The sequence below is a fragment of the Loxodonta africana genome, chromosome 4 (assembly GCF_030014295.1).
Source record: "Loxodonta africana isolate mLoxAfr1 chromosome 4, mLoxAfr1.hap2, whole genome shotgun sequence".
Taxonomy (NCBI): Eukaryota; Metazoa; Chordata; class Mammalia; order Proboscidea; family Elephantidae; genus Loxodonta; species Loxodonta africana.
Window position 1 is genome coordinate 107,826,487 of NC_087345.1, and position 19,180 is coordinate 107,845,666.

Genomic DNA, 19,180 nt, shown 5'->3' on the forward strand with positions numbered 1-19,180 from the left:
ATTGTTAGCATTAGTTAGCCAGGTGCTGGCCTGGTAGGAGAACCTGGCTTTATGTGAGGCACTCTTCCGGTTTTCAAACATAGGAAAAGTGAGGTCCCAAGTAGTGATGATATGCCCACCTCAAGTCATCCAACACATGTTAATGACTGTGTTCTGTTGGAATTTGAGCTAGATTGACATCTAATTCAGTTAAAGCACTAGAAATGACTAGTGTTCTTTTTAAGTTTTGCAAGGCATCATTCAGAAATATTTGCTGAGGGGAAGAGACATCCAGCAGGAGACACTGCTACACGGGTGGGAGATGATGGAGGCCTGGATTAGGATGGTAGCATTGGAAGGAGGGGAGGGGAGGGAGGGCATATTTCCGTGCTGCTGTGTATGTTCTAATTTTTCTGCTGTAAGGAAACTGGAATTTGTCCCTGTTTGAGATTTAGTTTTGAAGCCTTGAAAGAAAGAACATACTTTAAAAAGAAATTTGCTAAAGTTATCTCTGACAAAGATTTAGGGGAAGAGATTTGGTCATTCACAGTTGTGCAGTTGGTGAGCTTATGTCTTTATTAGCATCTATGTGCAGTTTTCCGAAGAGAGGAAGGGTATCTCTTTCAGCTGTTGCATGGACTTGGCACCCCTCCTGTGCTTCCTTGGATTCTTTTTTCAGAACAGAGTTAACTTTTTAATCTTGGTTTTAAAAAGAAATTTGAGTAATTATTTCTGTGAAGATAAAAAAAAGAAGAAGGTAAGTATATTTCAGGAAAAAAAAAAAAAAAAAAAACCTGTTGCCATTGTGTCAATTCCGACCCGTAGTGATCCTAGAGGACAGAGTAGAACTGCCCCATAGGGTTTCCAGGGAGCAGCTGGTGGATTTGAGCTGCTGACCTTTTGGTTAACAGTGGTATCTAAATAGATGTTTGTTTTTTTTCATTGTGCTTTAGGTGAAGGTTTACAGAGCAAATCAGTTTCCTATTCAATAATTTATATACAAATTGTTCTGTGACATTGGTTGTAGTCCCTGCAATGTGTCAGCACTTTCCACGTTACCACCCCACTTCCATTTGTCCAGTTTTTCTGCTCCTTCCTGCCTTCTCATCTTTGCTTTTGGGCAGATGTTGCCATTTTGGTTTCATATAGATGATTGTTCTAAGGAGCGCTTTCCTCATGGTTGGTGTTTATTTTATAGGCCTGTTATTTGGCTGAAAGGTGAGTGTCTCTCAGACCAGTCAGTCTGATCTTTTTTATGAATTTGAATTTTGTTCTATGTTTTTTTCCCACTCTAATGAAGACCTTCTGTTGTGATCCTGGTCAGAAAGGTTAGTAGTGGTAGCTGGGTACCATGTAGTTCTTCAGGATAGTAGAGGATGTAGTTCTGTGGTTCATTAGTCTTTTGGACTAATTGTTTCCTTGAGTCTTTGGTTTTCTTTGCTCTCCTTTGCTCCTGGTGGAAAGAGACTAGTAGTTGTATCTTAGATGGGCAATGGCAAGCTTTTAAGACTCCAGGTGCTACTCACCAGAGTAGAATCCAGAACGTTGTCTTTATGAGCTGTGTTATGCCAGTTGACCTAGATGTTCCCAAGACTACGGTCCTTAGCCTCCAAGTCCAGCAATTCAGTCCTAAAAGGTTTTTGGTTATATCTAGGGTGTTTCCATGATGGTTATCCCTGTGTCCTCTATCATATATATGAATATACATTCAGCATATACAAATACATATGTAGAAATACCCACAGCGAAACCTATATATGCACGTGGGTGTACTCCCCACCCTCCCACATCTGTTCAGCATACGTATCTACCTGTGTATCCCCTCATTATTACTGTTGTTGCAGGATTATATATGTTATAGTATTTACCATTGTTACCTTTTATTCTTGTATACCTCTCAGTGCCTTCCTTTACCTTGGTCATGTTTTGCTGACTTCCCCTGTATAGCGTACTGCCTTACCCTTCACCAAAGTTAACATGTGTGTCTTGGTTATCTAGTACTGCTATAACAGAAATACCACAAGGGGATGGCTTTAACAAACAGAAATTTATTCTCTCACAGTCTAGGAGGTTAGACGTCCAAATTGAAGGTACCAGCTCCAGGGGAAGGCTTTCTCTCTCTGTTGATTCTGGGGGAAGGTCCTTGTCACCAATCTTCCTCTGGTCTAGGAGCTTCTCAGTGCTGGCACCTTGGGTCCAAAGGTTGTGCTCCACTCCCAGCACTCCTTTCTTGGTCGTATGAGGTCCCAATCCTCCCTGCTTGCTTCTTTTTTATATGTCAAAAGAGATTGACTCAAGATACAACCTAATTGTGTAGATTGAGTCCTACCTCATTAACATAACTGCCTCTAATCCTGCCTCATTGACATCATAGATTTTAGGATTTACAGTGCATAGGATAATCACATCAGATCACAAACTGGTGGACAACCACACAATACTGGGAATCATAGCCTAGCCAAGTTGATACACATTTTGAGGGGGCACAGTTCAATCCATAACATTCCATCCTTTGGCTCCCCAAAATTCATGTCCTTGCAAGGTGTAAAACACATTCCGCCCCATCGTGTCATCCAAAAAGTCTTAATTCCAAGCCCAAATTCTAAAAATTCCTCTCCATCAGTGAAACCTAGAATACAGGTTATCTGCTTCCAAACTAAAATGGTGGAACAGGCACAAGGTAGACATTTCCATTACAAATGGGAGAATTAGAGGGAAAGAAGGGATAACAGGCACCAAACAAGTCAGAAGAACACATTATATTAGCTCTCAAGGCTTGAAAATAATTCTTTGTTCTCTAAGATCATTTAGGCAGTGGCAATGCCCTCCAGACTCTGAGTATTGGCCATACTTTCCAGATTCTTTCTGGTTGGAGGCCCCATAGTCCTGGGCCTCAGCTCTACCTTTGAGACCCATGGGAATAGCAACTCTGCTGCCTTCCATTTGAGCGGTGATCTATTCTCCTAGTCAGTGTGAGTGGTGATCCTACCCCCTTGGCCTTGGCAGGCCCCATATTTCTGCCTCTTGGGTATGGCAGTCCTGCCCCCTCAGCTTTGGACAGCAGATATAGCCCCATCCCCCTGACACTTGTGAACGGCAACCCAACACTCCAGACTGAGTTGGTGAAGATTTAACTTTTTGAAACCTAGGAGGCTCTGGCAACACCCTTTGAGAGCCTAGAGGCTGTGGCCCTACCCTTTGAGACTGAAGCAGCTCTACTTCCTGTGTTCCTTATCCCTTCCACTTCTGCTTTCTGGTTCCTTGGCCTCAGCCCTTGGCAAGTGTTCCAAAGCTCTTTAGTTCTACCAGTAAGTGCCTGGAGACGCCCTACTCTGCCAGTTAATCTCTGCCGGAAGGCACTCAGCTCTCTTGCTCTGTGGGTCAGCAAGCCTGTCTCCACTGATAAGTGCCCGGAGGCACCCCACTCTGACAGGAAGCCTCCTGCCCAAAGGCACTCAGCTCTCTCACTTTGTGGGTCAGGCTTCCACGCTGTCTTGTGCTGGTCTCCTTGTTCTGCTGCTGCTGTTTTTCTGCTGCTGCTTCTCGCTGTCTGCACTGTTGCCAGTGTTTCAGCTCTCCTCACTTCCTTCTGAGCCTTCACCAGAATTGTGTTTGATGTCCATAATTCCACCAACAGTCTAGTCTCTTCAAGGCAATCTAGGCTTTTACTTTAAAAAAAACAAAAACAAAAACCAAACCTGTTGCCATCGAGTCGATTCCAACCCATAGCGATCCTATAGGATGCCCTATAGAGTTTCCAAGGAGCAGCTGGTGGATTCAAACTGACGACCTTTTGGTTAGCAGCCATAGCACTTAGCCACTGTGCCACCAGGGTTTCCACTTTTACTATTAGGCACCTTAAAACTCTTTCAGCTGTTCATTTATCATTTCAAAACCGCTTCCACATTTTTAGTATCTGTTAGTGCAACAAACCACTGTCCTAGTACCAAATTCTTAGTTATTTAATGCTGCTGTAACAGAAATACCACAATTAGATGGCTTTAACAAACAGAAATTTATTCTCTTACAGTCTAGAAGGCTAGACATTTGAATTCAGGGTGCCAGCTCCAGGGGAAGGCTTTTCTCTCTCTGTCCATTCTGGGGAAAGGTCCTTGTCATCAATCCTCCCCTGGTCTAGGAGCTTCTCAGTGCAGGGGCCTCTGGTACAAAGGTTGCACACTTCTTCCTTGGTGGTATAAGGTCACTGCTTGCCTCTCTCTTTTATATGTCAAAAGAGATTGACTCAAGATACAACCTAATCCTGTAGATTGAGCCCTGCCTCGTTAACATAACTGCCTCTACTCCTGCCTCATTAACATCCTAGATTTTAGGATTTACAACACATAGGATAATCACATCAGATCACAAATTATTGGACAACCACACAATACTAGGAAGCATAGCCTAGCCAAGTTGGGGGACACAATTCAGTTCACAACAACGAGTCTACTCTCTAGTTAGTGATTTTCCCGCCCTCCCCCTTCCATCTTTGGTAACCATCAAAAAGTGTTTCTTTCTGTGTGTAAACCTCTTCCTATTTACAGAAGTGGTCACGTACAATATTTGTCTTTTTGTGATTGACTTATTTCACTTAGTATAATGTCCTCCAGATTCATTCCTGTTGTGAGATGTTTCATGGATTCTCTGTGCTTCTTTTTGTTTCCTCCTATTTCGGAATTCCTATCACGTGTAAATTATTTCTCTTGATAGTATCCTAAATAACTCTTAGGCTGTCTTTATTTTTCTTCATTCTTTTTTTGGAATGTTCATCAGACAAATTAGTATCAAGGGATTTGTCCTCTATTTCACAGATTCTGTCTTCCATTGATTCAGTTGTACTCTTCTGTCCATCCATTGAGTTACCTATTTCTGAAATGTTATTGTATATCTTCTGGATTTCTAGTTGCTGTTTTTCATGTGGTTTCTAATTGTCTATTTAGTCATTTTGTTCTTGTATTATTTTCCTGAATTCTTCTAGAGTTTTATCTGAGTTTTTCTTACTCTCTTGGAGAATCCTATATAGAAGTCTTTTGAATTCCTTATCAGATAGTTCCATTATCATTTCTTCCTCAGGAAGGTTTTCTAGCCCTTTATTTTGGTCACTTGCTTGAGCCATCTTGTACTACTTTATGTGATTTGATATTGCCTGTTGTCTCTGAGGCATTATGTTGTTATTATATTTATTTATTGTATGTTTGTTTGCTTTGTCATGAGTTGTTTTAATATATCCAGGTGGGTGGGGTGGGTGTGCTAATCTGGTCATTAGTCTGGTAACACTGGAATGCTTACCACCTGTTTCTACGTTGGTGGGGCAGTGGCTGGGAGTGTGAGCATGGTTCTCTATTTGCTGGTCATGCGGGGCAGCTTGGGGCCATCTGGGTGGGCATTGCATGTTGTCTTTCCTTGATTCAGTGGCTCAGGAGTGGGTGGTGGTACTTGCTGAGTGGATGGAACGGCAGGTATGTTAGATGTAGCAGGTGAGCGGGGAGTGTGTTCGTTACCCTTGTTGGGTTGGGGGTGGGGTAGGTGGCAGGTGGGTGCATGTGTGCTCACATGGTCACCACTGCTCCCAGGGTCAGGGATGGGGAGGTGGGTGGTGGGTGAGTGAAGTGTGGGCGCATGGTCGCTGCTGCTCCCTGGGTCGGGGGGGGTAGGTGGTGGGTGGGAGTGTGGGGTCACTGCTCTTTGCCGTGTTGTGGGGGCATGGGTGACAGGGAGGCATAGTCATTGCTCACCACCACTCACTGGGTCAGGGGGCAAAGGATGGCATGCATGTGCAGGTGCATGGTCACCAGCACTCACAAGGCTTAGTTACAGGTGAGTGCGTGCACAGTCACCGCCACTTGCTGGGTCAGGGCAAGGGGCAGTGGGCATATGTGTGTGGGGTCATTGCTGTTCTCTGATTCGGGGTAAGGGGGAGTGGTTGGTGAGCAGTCCTGTGCATGGTCTCTGGCACTCATGGGGTTGCAGGGGTGGCAGGTGGGTAAGCAGGGTTAGAGGGCTCGTATTGTGGTCTCTGTTGGGCAGGGTGGCCCGGGTTTGGGACCCTCTGCTGCTTCCAACCAGTAGGATGGAGAGAGGGAAAGCTTGCCCCTTTGGCTTGCAGATGTGGGTGCCTGGGTGCTTCCTGTCTACTGCAGCCAGCAGTTGGGACCTGCCCTGCCAAGTGTGAGGAGGGTGAGGGCCACCCAGAGTCCGGTTGGGTTGGGAACCTCCCGCTGATACTCCACTGATCCACCCCCTCATGCATGGCATAGACCCTGGAGGTCAGGGACCATAGCATGTGATTATACCTGACTCTGGATCCTGGTGCCCTCCCTGCTCTCTGGACAGCTGGATTCTTGGAATTCTCGCCCTCTTTTCCTTCCTTGGAAACCCTGGTGGTGTAGTGGTTAAGTGCTATGGCTGCTAACAAAAAGGTTGGTGGTTCAAATCCACCAGGTGCTCCTTGGAAACTCTATGGGGCAGTTCTACTCTGTCCTATAGGGTCGCTATCAGTAGAAATCGACTTGACAGCAGTGGGTTTTTTTTTTTTTTTTTTTCCTTCCTTAGATTCAGATCATGATCCGATCACCTTGCTTCTCTCCAAGTGCGTTTATACAGTTTCTGTGTCTCTTATGGGAATGTCATGAAGTTTCCTTCCAGTGCTCCTTGCCCAGGGTCACTAAAGGCTTTATCTCAAGATGGCTACATCGAGCGGGGATGGCTGCAAAGCTTCTCCGCTCTGCATCGCATCTCTTTCGCTGCATTTGTTCAGTTTTTTTCTTCCAGTCAGTATTCGATTCAATTCTTTATCCTTCCGTTTTGATGTTCAGGGTTCAAGGATTGTTATATACATCTGTTTCTCTTGGTTTCTTGGGTCTTTTACTGTAGAGGGACAGTATGATGCGTCTGACTAAGCTGCCAGCTTGGCTTCTCTTCCCCTGGGATTCTTTAGAGCCTCACTTGCTAATCATCTTAACTGCAGTGATCCAGTGGCACCTGGTATGCACTGCTAATTATGAGCTATATGCTTGAGAAAAACCTTGGGTCATGTATAGTTCTGGCCATACCACACCACTTCAGCATTAGTAACTTGAATGAATCAAGCAATGCAAATAATGAAGAACAACAGAAGCTTGCAAAATTCATTATAAAACTTGTTCTGTTTTATTATATTACTGCCATTTTAAATAAATTGAATCACTGCAAATGAATTTTGTTCATGCCTACAATTTCTTTTTATTGTGCTTTAAGTGAAAGTTTACAGGTCAAGTTAGTTTTTCAGACAAAAATTTATATACATATTATTATGGGACCCTATTTGCTCTCGGTATAATGTGACAGCACACTCTTCCTCTCCACCCTGGATTTCCTGTGTCCATTCAACCAACTTCTGTCCATTTTCTGCCTTCTCATCTCGTCTCTGGACAGGAACTGCCCAGTTAGTATCATCTATCTACTTGAACTAAAAAGCACATTCTTCACAAGTATCACTTTATGTCTTATATAGTCCAGTGTAATCTTTGTCTGAAGAGTTGGCTTTGGGAATGGTTTTAGTTCTGGGTTAACAGAGAGTCCAGGGGCCATGTCTTCCAGGGGTCCTCCAGTCTCGGTCAGACCATTAAGTCTGGTCTTTTTTTTTTTTTTTTTACTAGAATTTGAGTTCTGTCCCCCACTTTCCTCTTACTCCATCAGGGACTCTCCATTTTGTTCCCAGTCAGGGCGGTCATTGGTGGTAGCTGGGCACCATCTAGTTCTGGTCTCAGGCTGATGGAGTCTCTGATTTATGTAGCCCTTATGCCTACGTTTTTAAGAGTGTTATACCAATATAGTAGTCTTTTAATTCTAAATATTTTTAGTTTTAAACAACTTAGAGGAAGTATTTAGTAGAAAAATATGTCTAGCATATATTGGTGAAGCTTTTTCCTTCAGAATTATGTCTCCCTTATCCTGTGTTATACCAGAGGACTTTTAATTACTTATTAGCCATTAAGTTCAACTTGTTAGATACTAAAATAGCTTTTTTTGAAACAACTTTTGGCATCTGGAGTTAGTATAGGGTATATATGCCAAGAAGCCTTGTAGACCAGTATAATAAAGAAAAAGTCTGAGGAACTCTTCATTTTTTTTTTCCATTGTACAGGAATTTCATGCTGTCAAATATAGGTATTCTTGCTTTAATAAAACTTGGATCCAGAGATAGTATTTATATTATTATAAATTAATGTGACAGCAAAATTCACCATGCTAATTTTAGACTCCCACAGGTCTTTGACAATAATTAATTTATGAAATTTGACTTATAAAGGATTTCATATACAGTAAAACCAGTGAAAGCTGGAACTTCTGAAGGCAGAATCTTGTCAAAGGTGGAAAACTTGTGAGACCCCGAAAAACAAGGCAGTTCGCTGAGTTCAGGCTCAGGTCTCAATGTAGTAATAAATGGAGAAATATTTCTGTAATTTCAGTGATTGAACCTTGGAGTACACCGTGGATATTTCTCATTGTAGTTTCACCAAAATTTGTCTTTTATTGTATTTCTCATGTCCACATTTTTTTTTTTTCCTTGAAAATCTGCAGGCATCATGACCGGAAGATGTGTGTAATAGGACTGAGTATCCTTTTGCAATTGCAAAATCGACCTCCTGCAGTAGATGCTGTGGTGGGACAGATTGTTCCTTCAATTCTTTTCCTCTTCCTTGGCCTAAAGCAGGTCTGTGCTTCTAGACAATTGCTAGACCGGGAAGATCACTCAAAAGCAGAGAAAGCTGATACAGAAGAAAATGGTAAAGTGTTCTAATTACAATGAATGCTGGGGATTGATTTTGATTTGAGGTTTTTTTTAATTTAGATTTTTGGAGTCACTAAACAGATTTATGTGTTTATATCCTTTGGCCTGTTAAAAATATTATGTGCTTGGTTGACCTGCTATTAGTTATATCATGTGGTGTAAATTTAGATTTGTACACTCTTGACACTTAAACTCCCAGTAGTTTCTTATTGAGCTACTGGATGTTGTTACACATTGGGAAATAAATTGCTAACAGAATCAAATGGCCTTGACAACAAGTTAGCAACCCACTATTTAATTTTCCTGTTTGCCTGTGCTAACAGCCTCAGTGAAGGCAGTAGTCTTCAGTTAAATGAACCATTAAATTAAGAGCAGAAGTATCAGTACAGCAGATTAGTAGAGAGTGCCAGATTTTTTTAATGGTTTTTTAGATGACTCATTATCAAAACTTATAACTGAGAGATATATTTGTTTCAATTTTTTGAATTTAGGATAAATTAAGTAAGTGAAGATCAGGAGTCAGAATACAATTTTAGTCAAGAATATTAGACCTTTATTTTACTCATTATGAGGTTGCAGAACTACTTGCTAGATCCCAGGAAGTAGGGTTATTCAACTTCAAATGGAATTTTCCCTCTTCTAGTTCAAAACACATTTTTAACTGAGAAAAATCAGAACTCTTCCTGGAAAACATACAATTCTATTTTGATGCTAAATTCTTTGGTTTTACCAGGCATAGAGGAGCCCCAGTGGCACAGTGTTTAAGCACTCGGCTGCTAACCAGATAGTCGGCAGTTCAAACCCATCATCTGCTCCTTGGGAGAAGGATATGTCAGTCTGCTTCTGTAAAGATTTATTGCCTTGGAAACTCTATGGAAACCCTATGTGCTCTTCTACCCTGTCCTCCAGAGTCACTATGAGTCAGAATTGACTCGATGGAAATGGGTTTGCTTTTGTTTTGGACCATGCATAGACTTAAACCATTTTTCATTTAACTGGCATCATCCCAGTTTGTTCATGTACAAGGAATTGTGAACTACCCTTCCCTCACCCCAACACAAAGCACAGCTTTTCATTTGTCTGCTTTCTCAATTCTATGTAGATCTTTTGTAGTACTGCTTTGTTACTAGAAGGTAGTTTATTTTTATTTATTTTTTGTTAAGTACATGCCAATAAGATATAGAATTTTTTTTTCAGTGTGTTATAATGTTCTCTTTATCTGATTTCTTGCTTTTCTTACTATTTATTGGCTTAAAAAGCCAAGGCTTTTAGGGAAATTTTCTAGTAATACCCAAAACTTCCTTGTCTTAACTAGCAAAGGTTTTTTTTTTTTTTTACTTTACCATTTTTGTAATTATACCTTTGCCTTGTCCCCCTCTCCCCATGTGTTTAGTCCAAACTATGGCTTCTTGCCCTATCCCTAAAACTACCTTGCTGTTTCATCCAGGTGCCTCCCCATGGCGTGCTTTATAGAACTAGTTTTAGACTAATGTTGCCTGGTTTGGGATTACTATAGGTTTTTCCTCCTACCTTGATTTTGTTTTACATTTATTGCCTTCTGGTTGTCACAATACTGGTGTAACTGCTTAGAGCAGACTGGCACGGACAATAGAAATGGAATCCATGATGATATGCAACTTTTCAACCTACATGTAGTAACTACATTATTTTCCTTTACATTTTAATATTTTTTACTATTTCTATTAGCAGAAATGACCCCCTCATTTGGGCATTTCTGAGCAGTTCAGGATCAACTTAATTGTTAAAAGACCTTCGTTTCAAGGGGAGGTCATTGTTATTTACAACACATGTGCTAACGACTGCCCAGTGATTTCATATCATCTTCTTTTTTTTTTTATTTAACAAAAAGAATTTAATAGAGAATCTGCAGTTAAATAAAATTCTTGTATTGATGAATATGAGGCAGCCATTGAATAGTAAAGTCCATCTGAACCACAGATTTAGGAATAGTTGGAAATTGTTTCAGCGAGGAGAGTAAAGTCATTCTTAATGTAGCAAACTACAGTAAAGATGAAGTATGTTTTTATAATCTAATGTAAAATTATGTGGTAATTTTTCCACTTCTAAAATGTTACTTTATAATTTTTTTTTTCTTCATGGGATTTTATATTTTGTCCTTATGTGTTTTAATTCCTTTAAAATAATTGATTCATAGAGGAAATTTCAAGTGATGAAGAGGAGACAAATGTAACTGCTCAAGCAATGCAGTCAAATAATGGAAGAGGTGAAGATGAGGAAGAAGATGATGATGACTGGGATGAAGAAGTATTGGAAGAAACTGCCCTTGAGGGCTTCAGCACTCCACTTGACCTTGACAGTAGTGTGGATGAATATCAGTTTTTTACACAAGCTCTGCTAAGTATGTCCTCATTTCCTGAATCCTCAGATATTTTTTCTAAACTATTTCTTCGTTTCCTCTTGTTAGAATTTGTTTTAGGATCTGCCCCAAATTGGTCTAGACTTTTTTTTTAAATTTTGTTTGTCTTTTGTTATAGAAATCTCCAAACGTCATGCACAAAATAGAGAATAGTCCAATAAAAAAGAGCCCTGGTGGCAAAGTGTTTAAAGCAACTGATTGCCAAATGAAAGGTCGGTGGTTCGAAACTACCAGCCATTCAATGGGAGAAAGATGTGGCAGTCTGCTTCCGTAGAGATCTATAGCCTCGGAAACCCTATGGGGTCGATAAGAGTCAGAATCAACTGGATGACGTTGGATAACGAAACACCCATCCAGAAATCTTTAAACATCATACACAAAATAAAGAATAGCACAGTAAAACACCCATCCAGACATCATCCAACCCCAGCAACCTTCATTTTTGTAAAATGGCAGGGTGAGCTTCTGAGGTATCCTTACAAAAATAATTTTAGACAAGTGTCTGCATAGATTATTCCTGGGCAAGCCATTTTACAGAAAAGAATACAGTGTCTTAGGCATATGTTGCTAAAAATTATGGCCATGGACTTATTAGCAATTCACACGCCCTATTGGGAAGGAAAGAAATCCTGGTTGCCTAATGGTTAAGAGCTGCGGTTGCTAACCGAAAGGTCGGCAGTTGAATCTACCAGGCGCTCCCTTGGGAACCCTATGGAGCAGTTCTGCTCTGTCCTGTAGGGTCGCTCTGAGTCGGAATTGACTCAACAGCAATGGGTTTTTATGGGAAGGAACAAGAAATTCAGCTACCACAAGAGAGTGGCTTTTTTACGACATAAGAAATTTAACAATTTTATACAGCAAAAGACACTACGTTGTTGGTTGCTGTTGAGTAGATTCTGATGCATAGCGACCCTGTGTGCACAGAGTAGAACTGCTCCATAGGGTTTCCTAGGCTGTAATTTTTAAGGAAGCAAATTGCAGGTCTTTCCTCTGTGGAGCCACTTGGTGGGTTCGAACTGCCAGCCTGTTGGTTAGCAGCCATGTGCTTACTTAACCGTTGTGCCACCGGGGTTCTTAAAGACACTATAAATACAGTTAAAGAATTCATAAAAAATTAGAATATATTTGTCGTGTGCTTATCGTAGAATTAAGAATCATGATATACAAATATTTTCCACAAATGAAAAGACATAATCCAGTATAAAAATGGCAAATAAAAATGGCAAATTTACAGAATAAAAACAAATAATAAGTCAATGAAAAGATTTAGAAAATTATTAATAATCAAAGAAATTATAATGAGAAATATCCCATTAATATAAATTATTTTATGGCTGTACCATAATTTATTTAACTTATTTTTTACTGTTGGGTTTATAAGATTATTTCCAGGTGTTTGCTATTACAGACTATTAACGTGAGCATCCTTGTGTATAAACGATTGTTACTAATAAAACAATACTAGTATGATATATTGACATTATTTAGTATTGCTGCAAATACTATTAATGAAGATGGAGTCACCTATATGTTTTTACTGAAGATTAGTATATTATTATATTCTGATACTATATATACACGTATATATTCATGTATGTATATATATATATATATAAATATTTTTTGAAAAGCTTAAGCTCAAATAGGCAAGTAGGCTTGCAATTTAGTGTTTATTAGTTCACTGAGGCCTAAGCGAACAGTGGCTGTTAGTGGTCATAACTGTACCTTTCCCTGTGAAAGATTCATTTTAAAAGGCAAAATAAAAATTTGCGTGATGGAAATTTTTCTGGCATCAGCCATGTATTGATTTTTCCTGTTGTATTTAGAAAGTTCTTTCCCACTTTAAGATCTTATAAGGTTTCTTTTATATTTTCTTCTAGCATTTTTATAGTTTTTTAATTCAGATCTTTAATATGTGCCAATTAATTTTGGAGAATGGTATAGGGTGTAGGGATCTAATGTAATTTTTTTTCAACTGGACAGCCCATCATCATATTTTGAATAATCTATTCTTTCTATCTATGCTGTTTTTACCAAATACTTTTGAAATTTCCTTATTATGGATCCAGATTATGCAAAGAACTCTCCACTAAATGTAAAATATATATATATATATATATATATATATAAAATGAGGGAAAAATGGTATCCGAGTGCCACAGTGTATCAGGCACTTTCAACTATATTATTTCACATAATTCTCACAATAATGCTATAAAATAAGTGGTGGAAAGGCACTGGGATCCTTATTTTACAGATGTGGAAATAGTTCAGAGAAGTAACTTTCCTGCTGCCATGTGGTAGGTCCAGGATTTGATCTAGAGGTGCTTTCTCTTTCTACTTTTTCTTACTAGCCTTCATTTATGAAATACTTTTCAACAGATATTCATTGAGCACCTATTCTGTGCAATATAGCATGGAGGATCTAAAAATAGACAATGTAATCCTATTCTCTAGAAATAGTTGGAGACCTAAGGAAAAGTACATCTAAGGACTATAGCAAAAGGAATAGAATCATAGGAGGCTTCACCTCTATCTGTGTCTGTGATGTTTTATTACAGAGTGAGGGAGACTCACAGACAAATGTGGAAAATGTGATGGAATGTTGAGATTTGATGAAACCTGCTGGTGGCTACACAGGTGTTTATTATATGAATCATTAGACTTTGTTTTATGTTAAAGAAGAGAAACCCACAGTGCAGTGTTACATATAAGTGCCAAATAAGAGTGATAACATATAGTTAACGTATGGATAACAGTGGTTAAGCACCTGGCTACTGACTGAAAAGTTGGTGGTTCTGCCTCCGTGAAGATTTACAGCCTTGGAAACCCAATGGGGCAGTTCTACTCTGTCCTACAGGTTTGCTAGGAGTTGGAATCGATTTGATGGCAATGGGTTAGGGAAATTAAGAGCTGAGAGAGATTTTAGTGGTCAGAGAAAGTTAGGGAGAGATTAGAATTTAATCTGGGTTTTGAAGGACAGGCAGGAATTAGAGGCAGAGAGCATAGTGAAGTATATCCCAAAACATGAGAGAATTAAGAGCATAAATGTGGACATGGGAATAAGGAGGGTATGCTCTAAGGCAACTGTTTCCGGACATGGGTGTGTGACACAATAACCAAGGAAGCTTTTAGGTCTTGGGTGAGTGTTGGGGTATGCATTTTAAAAATCCTCCTCAAGTGATACTTAGCCAGCTTTGGGCAGGCATGTGGAGACCACTGCTTAAGGAATACAGTGCTTAAGGAATAAAATGAGGCCAGATTGTAGCAGCCTTGGATTCTGAACTGAGATGATCTTTATGCCATTGCCCATGGAATATCATTGAGTGTTTTTCTGTAATGCAATGAGTTCGTGAATGTGGTAGTTTATTTCAGGAGTTATCAGGTGATGATATGCAAGAAGAGCTAAAGGGGGCTAGACTCAGAAACAGAATATTAGAAAATTACATTATTAATTTAAGAGCAATGTCCTGCAGTGGATAGGTGGATTTGATGGGAAGAAGCATATAGGTGAAAGACATTAAATAAGAATCAGAGGATGATGTACAGAGGGCCTGGTCAAAGCTGTCAGAGGTTTAAAGTGGTTGATTAGGAGGTTGATAGTAATAGCAATGGAAACGAAGCGGTAAAGAGGGTTTTGAAGGTAAAGTGTTGAATTTGCTTTTAGATGTGCTGAGTTTGAGGTGAACTATCCAAATGGAAAAGTCCAGTAGGCTTAAGGAACTGTTTGTCCAGAGTTGCAGATTTGAGTCCTTGGTATAGGAATGATGCTGAAACTGCAGACAGTGTGCAAATTCCAGAGGAAAATAACAACAACAGAAGTACAGGTGCTTCCCAAATACGGGTTTTAGGAAGCATCCATAGTAAAACCTCAGGAAGAAGAAGAGACAGTGGAAGAGACAAAAGTCAGAGAACTAGGCAAACCAGAGATTTGCAATGTCCCAAACTTCTTTTGATACCCCCATGTAGTAGTTCAGTACTAAGTGGTATGCAGGAATAATCGTTTGTTTGAATGAGTTTCATCACCATGTGTTTGTTATAGTACTGTACTCGCCTCTTACTGTCTGAGATAATGTCATTGTAATTTGGTCATGTCATTAGTTGTTTTCTGAAACAGTAATGGTCACTGGATTCTCTTTTCTTCCTCCTCCCCCTACACCATCCCTAAAACACAACAGCTGTGCAGAATCGAGATGCTGCCTGGTACCAACTGCTGGTGGCACCACTCAGTGAGGATCAGAGGAGAGCACTACAGGAGGTTTACACAGTGGCAGAGCACCGAAGGACGGTGGCAGGTCAGCCAGAGTGATTTCCAGGTTGGAGTGGATGTGTCAGGGTGCCAGTAGTCAGCCTTTTTAATGAACCAGGTGGTATCCAAATACTGTTTTTAAAGTAAAAAAAAAAAAAAAAAAAAGAGGCCAGCCCTTCAAGAGAATAAAGAATTGTTATTATTGTATGATTGTTCTTCTTTTTAACCACGTATAAAATTTTAGCTCTGCAAAAATCTGTGCACTGGTATGTGTCTGTTAGTGATATTCTTATTTACATCCTTATCTTATTTTGGAGCTAAAGGTACAGAGTAAGGGTTGGGATGAGTCTTGCTGAGGAAGAGTTAACCCATCTAAACATTTCAGCCAAAGGCACTATAGGAGTTCTTGCAAGGAGCTTGGTTCCTGGAAATGAAATACGCACCATCTAGAGTTTCCAACAGGGGTTCTTCCATGTGTATTAGATTTTCAGTCTTGCACAGATTCTGTGTTAGACCTCCTGATATGAGAAGTCTGGGAGGGCTTTGAGCAATAGAGACTGGGAAGCTAATGGAAAACAACTTGAAATCTATTTTCATTTTGCTTATTTTCAGCAGTTTTTCCATGATAATAAATATAACTACCTACTGACAAGGGTCTTTTAAAGGCTGAGGTTCAGAGTGGTTGAATGATTAATACCGTGAGTCATATTCTTTCACACATCTGAGTATAAAAGTCCTGGCTCCTTTGAAGGTATTTCCAACTCTGTCACCTTAAGTACTGTTCCTTTCTTTTTTGGCTTTCTTTTGGAAAATGCTAGAGGCAAAGAAGAAGATTGAACAACAGGGAGGCTTCACATTTGAAAACAAAGGAGTCCTCACTGCATTTAACTTTGGGTCGGTGCCCAGCAACAACTGAAGGAAGGAACATCAACCGACCAAAGGCTTTCGCTACATTTTATTTCACAAGGGTGGTGTGCGGGACAAGGGAAGGAGATAAGGGGGCTGCCTTTTCCAGTGCCCTCCTGCTGTACCAGCTACCATCTGGCCTTAGGCAGTTCTCCACTCTCCTCTTCCCCTTTGACCTTGTTCATCTGGAAACATATATTTTAAACAACTACTGTAATATATGAAAGTAAACAAAATCATTGAACTGAAAAGGACAAACTGTATGCTCCAAAGGAAGAATGACCAAGGTGGTTTTAGAAAATTGGACTGAATTGCACGTCTCAGGTTTTTGCCATGCAGAATCAATGGATTTATGCGGATAACAGTGCCTTCTGTTGTACATGAATTATCTGAAAAATTTTTTTGGAGTGCATTGCAATTTTTTTTAAAGCATAAAACATATTTCTAGATGTAATGTAAACTTTGGTTATATGTTGACTTATTCTGCATTTTACTATGTGAATTTACTGTTAGGCAGTTAGCTACAAGTCACTCTGGTTTCAAAAACATCACTGCTCCCCTTGCTCAGCCTGTTGCTGGGGGCTTCCTTCAGGGGTTGTAAAATATGCACTGGCTCTGGTTTTTCATAACATGTTTTGTGGCTTTCCTAAGAAGTGTCTTCTTTCCTCTTCCAACATACTTTTCAGGCTTGAGAGGGGTGGTATTTCTTTTGGGGTCAGCAAATATGAATATCAATATCATTCATAGTCTATTAAGTTCAGGACTCAACAATTTCTTGGCAGCAAGTGGTGGGGGCTCTTTAATCACTGGAGTTAACTGTAAGTCTGTGTATATTCCAAATCATATAATTTTAATTATGCATGTCTTAGTTATCTAGTGCTGCTGTAACAGAAAGACCACAAGTGGATGGCTTTAACAAACAAATTTATTTTCTTACAGTTTAGGAGGCTAGAAGTCCAAATTCATAGCGCCGACTCTAGGCAAAGGCTCTCTGTTGGCTCTGGAGGAAGTTTCTTGTCTCTTGAGCCTCTGCTTCCTGGTTCCTTGGAGATCTCCATGTGTCTTGGCACCTATCTTACCCCATCCTTCTTCTTCACTGGCTTGCTTAATCTCTTTTATATCTTAAAAGAGATTGACTCAAAACACACCCTACACGAATCTTGTCATTAATGTAACAAAGACAACCCATTCCAAATGGGATTAGAGACACAGGCCTAGACGTTAGGATCTACAACACATTTTGGGGGGAGACAATTCAATCCATACAATGTAGTTAATTGATAATTACACCTAAAGCACATTGAACTTCTAGGAGAAAGGTGCTACATGAGCACGCTGTCTTTGTGGATGAGGGCTTACGTTTTTAATAAACTATCATTCCAGCTGTGTTGGACCAGGGTCCAAAACATTTTTCACTTAGGAAAAAGACCCAAATAAATGTAACATCTTGTTTTCTCACACATATGAATTTTTCTCCTACCTAGTTTGTTTTAGTCTTTTTTATAGCTCAGTTTGGCTTCTTATATATTTCAAGGGTTGGGGATATTGGTCAGCTGCATTCTTAGACTGTAACAATTTAAGATAGTCCATAGAAAATATTGCAGGTGGGGGTTACAGCTGTTTTCCTAAACTGGTTCAAGATTAAAATATAGATCATAGTGTTTTCATTCCATAAAATGAAAATATATTTTCAGAATCTAACATATTATTTGATGTGATATAGTTTTTTCATTTTTGTGGAATGTCTGCAGCTTAAATTTCCCATCAATGACTGGAGGAATTTTTCCAGGTGCTTCCTATATTGCCATCCCTTGTTAATACTAACTCTTTTTAGAATTCTAGGTTATTTAAGTAATTTTTATGGAATTACCTGAAAAGCCATGAGTTTCTGAATTGAATGATCATCTGCTTTCCCCTCACTCTCCCTTTCCAAGATATTAAAGCTGAAATGTGCCAACTGGCAGTTAAAAGAGAAAGGTGACATTGGGGGACATTTTAAAGGTCTTAAACTTGAAGCTCTTCCTATTTTACCTATGTCCTATATAGCTTAATTTTAACATAAATAATATGCCTTTACCCAGGATTTTAAAAGGCATGTAGTTTTTGAGAATTTATTTTGTGATGTATTATCTTCTGCAGTATTAAAGGGAAAGAAGTATTAATGTGCATCACCCTATTTTATTTTTGAAGCCAGGGTAGTTGTATAATTTTGTTACCAGCAGTGCTACAATGAATGTGATCTGGTTACCTTGGAAATGCAGGAACTTATGAATGTACTGTAAAATAAAATGCAGATTGATTCCCAGAATTCTGAACTCTTCCGTGTGAAATGTTTTCTGAAATGTGGAGGTATTTTAGACAGGTAATAAAATCCCATCATTATGTTCTCCTGACTTCTGGTCTCATCAGGAGTGGCTAAACTCTGGGAAGAAGAAGGGGTGCAGAACTCATCTCTTACACCAGGCTCTGCAAACTAGAGCGACTGAAGCTCTGAAATAGCAAAGGTCATTTGACCACATCATTACTTTGAAGGACAGAAAAAGGTAACAGAAATGGAGGGGTTTTCTAAAGGGATACCATCAAATTGGGAGCGGTCAAAACTGAGTGGACTGGTAAATACTGGCCTTTTGACTCTCAAAACTTAACTCCTATGTTAGTAAGTTCCCGCACTCCCACCTCTAACCCATTGCTGTGGAGTCAATTCCCAGTCACAGCGGCTATAGGATGGAGTAGAACTGCCCCATAGGGTTTCCAAGGCAGTAAGTCTTTATGGAAGCACACTGCCACATTTTTTTTCCGAGTGGCTGGTGGGTTCGAACCGCTGACCTTTTAGTTAATGGCCAAGTGCTTAAACACTGTACAACCAGGGCTCCTT

The 19,180-nt window shown here is 39.8% G+C and overlaps 1 protein-coding gene across 2 annotated transcripts in view; it reads left to right on the forward strand.

Moving 5' to 3' along the window:
• IPO8 (importin 8) overlaps positions 1–18,613 on the forward strand; it is a 76,768-nt gene extending 58,155 nt beyond the window's left edge. For both annotated transcript variants that reach the window (XM_064284443.1, XM_064284442.1), the window contains exons 22-25: positions 8,542–8,747; positions 10,929–11,132; positions 15,329–15,445; positions 16,218–18,613. In XM_064284443.1, coding sequence (XP_064140513.1) covers positions 8,542–8,747; positions 10,929–11,132; positions 15,329–15,445; positions 16,218–16,315 — 625 coding nt within the window. In that variant the 3' untranslated portion in view covers positions 16,316–18,613. The remainder of the gene's footprint in view (positions 1–8,541; positions 8,748–10,928; positions 11,133–15,328; positions 15,446–16,217) is intronic.
• The last annotated feature ends 567 nt before the right edge of the window (positions 18,614–19,180 follow it).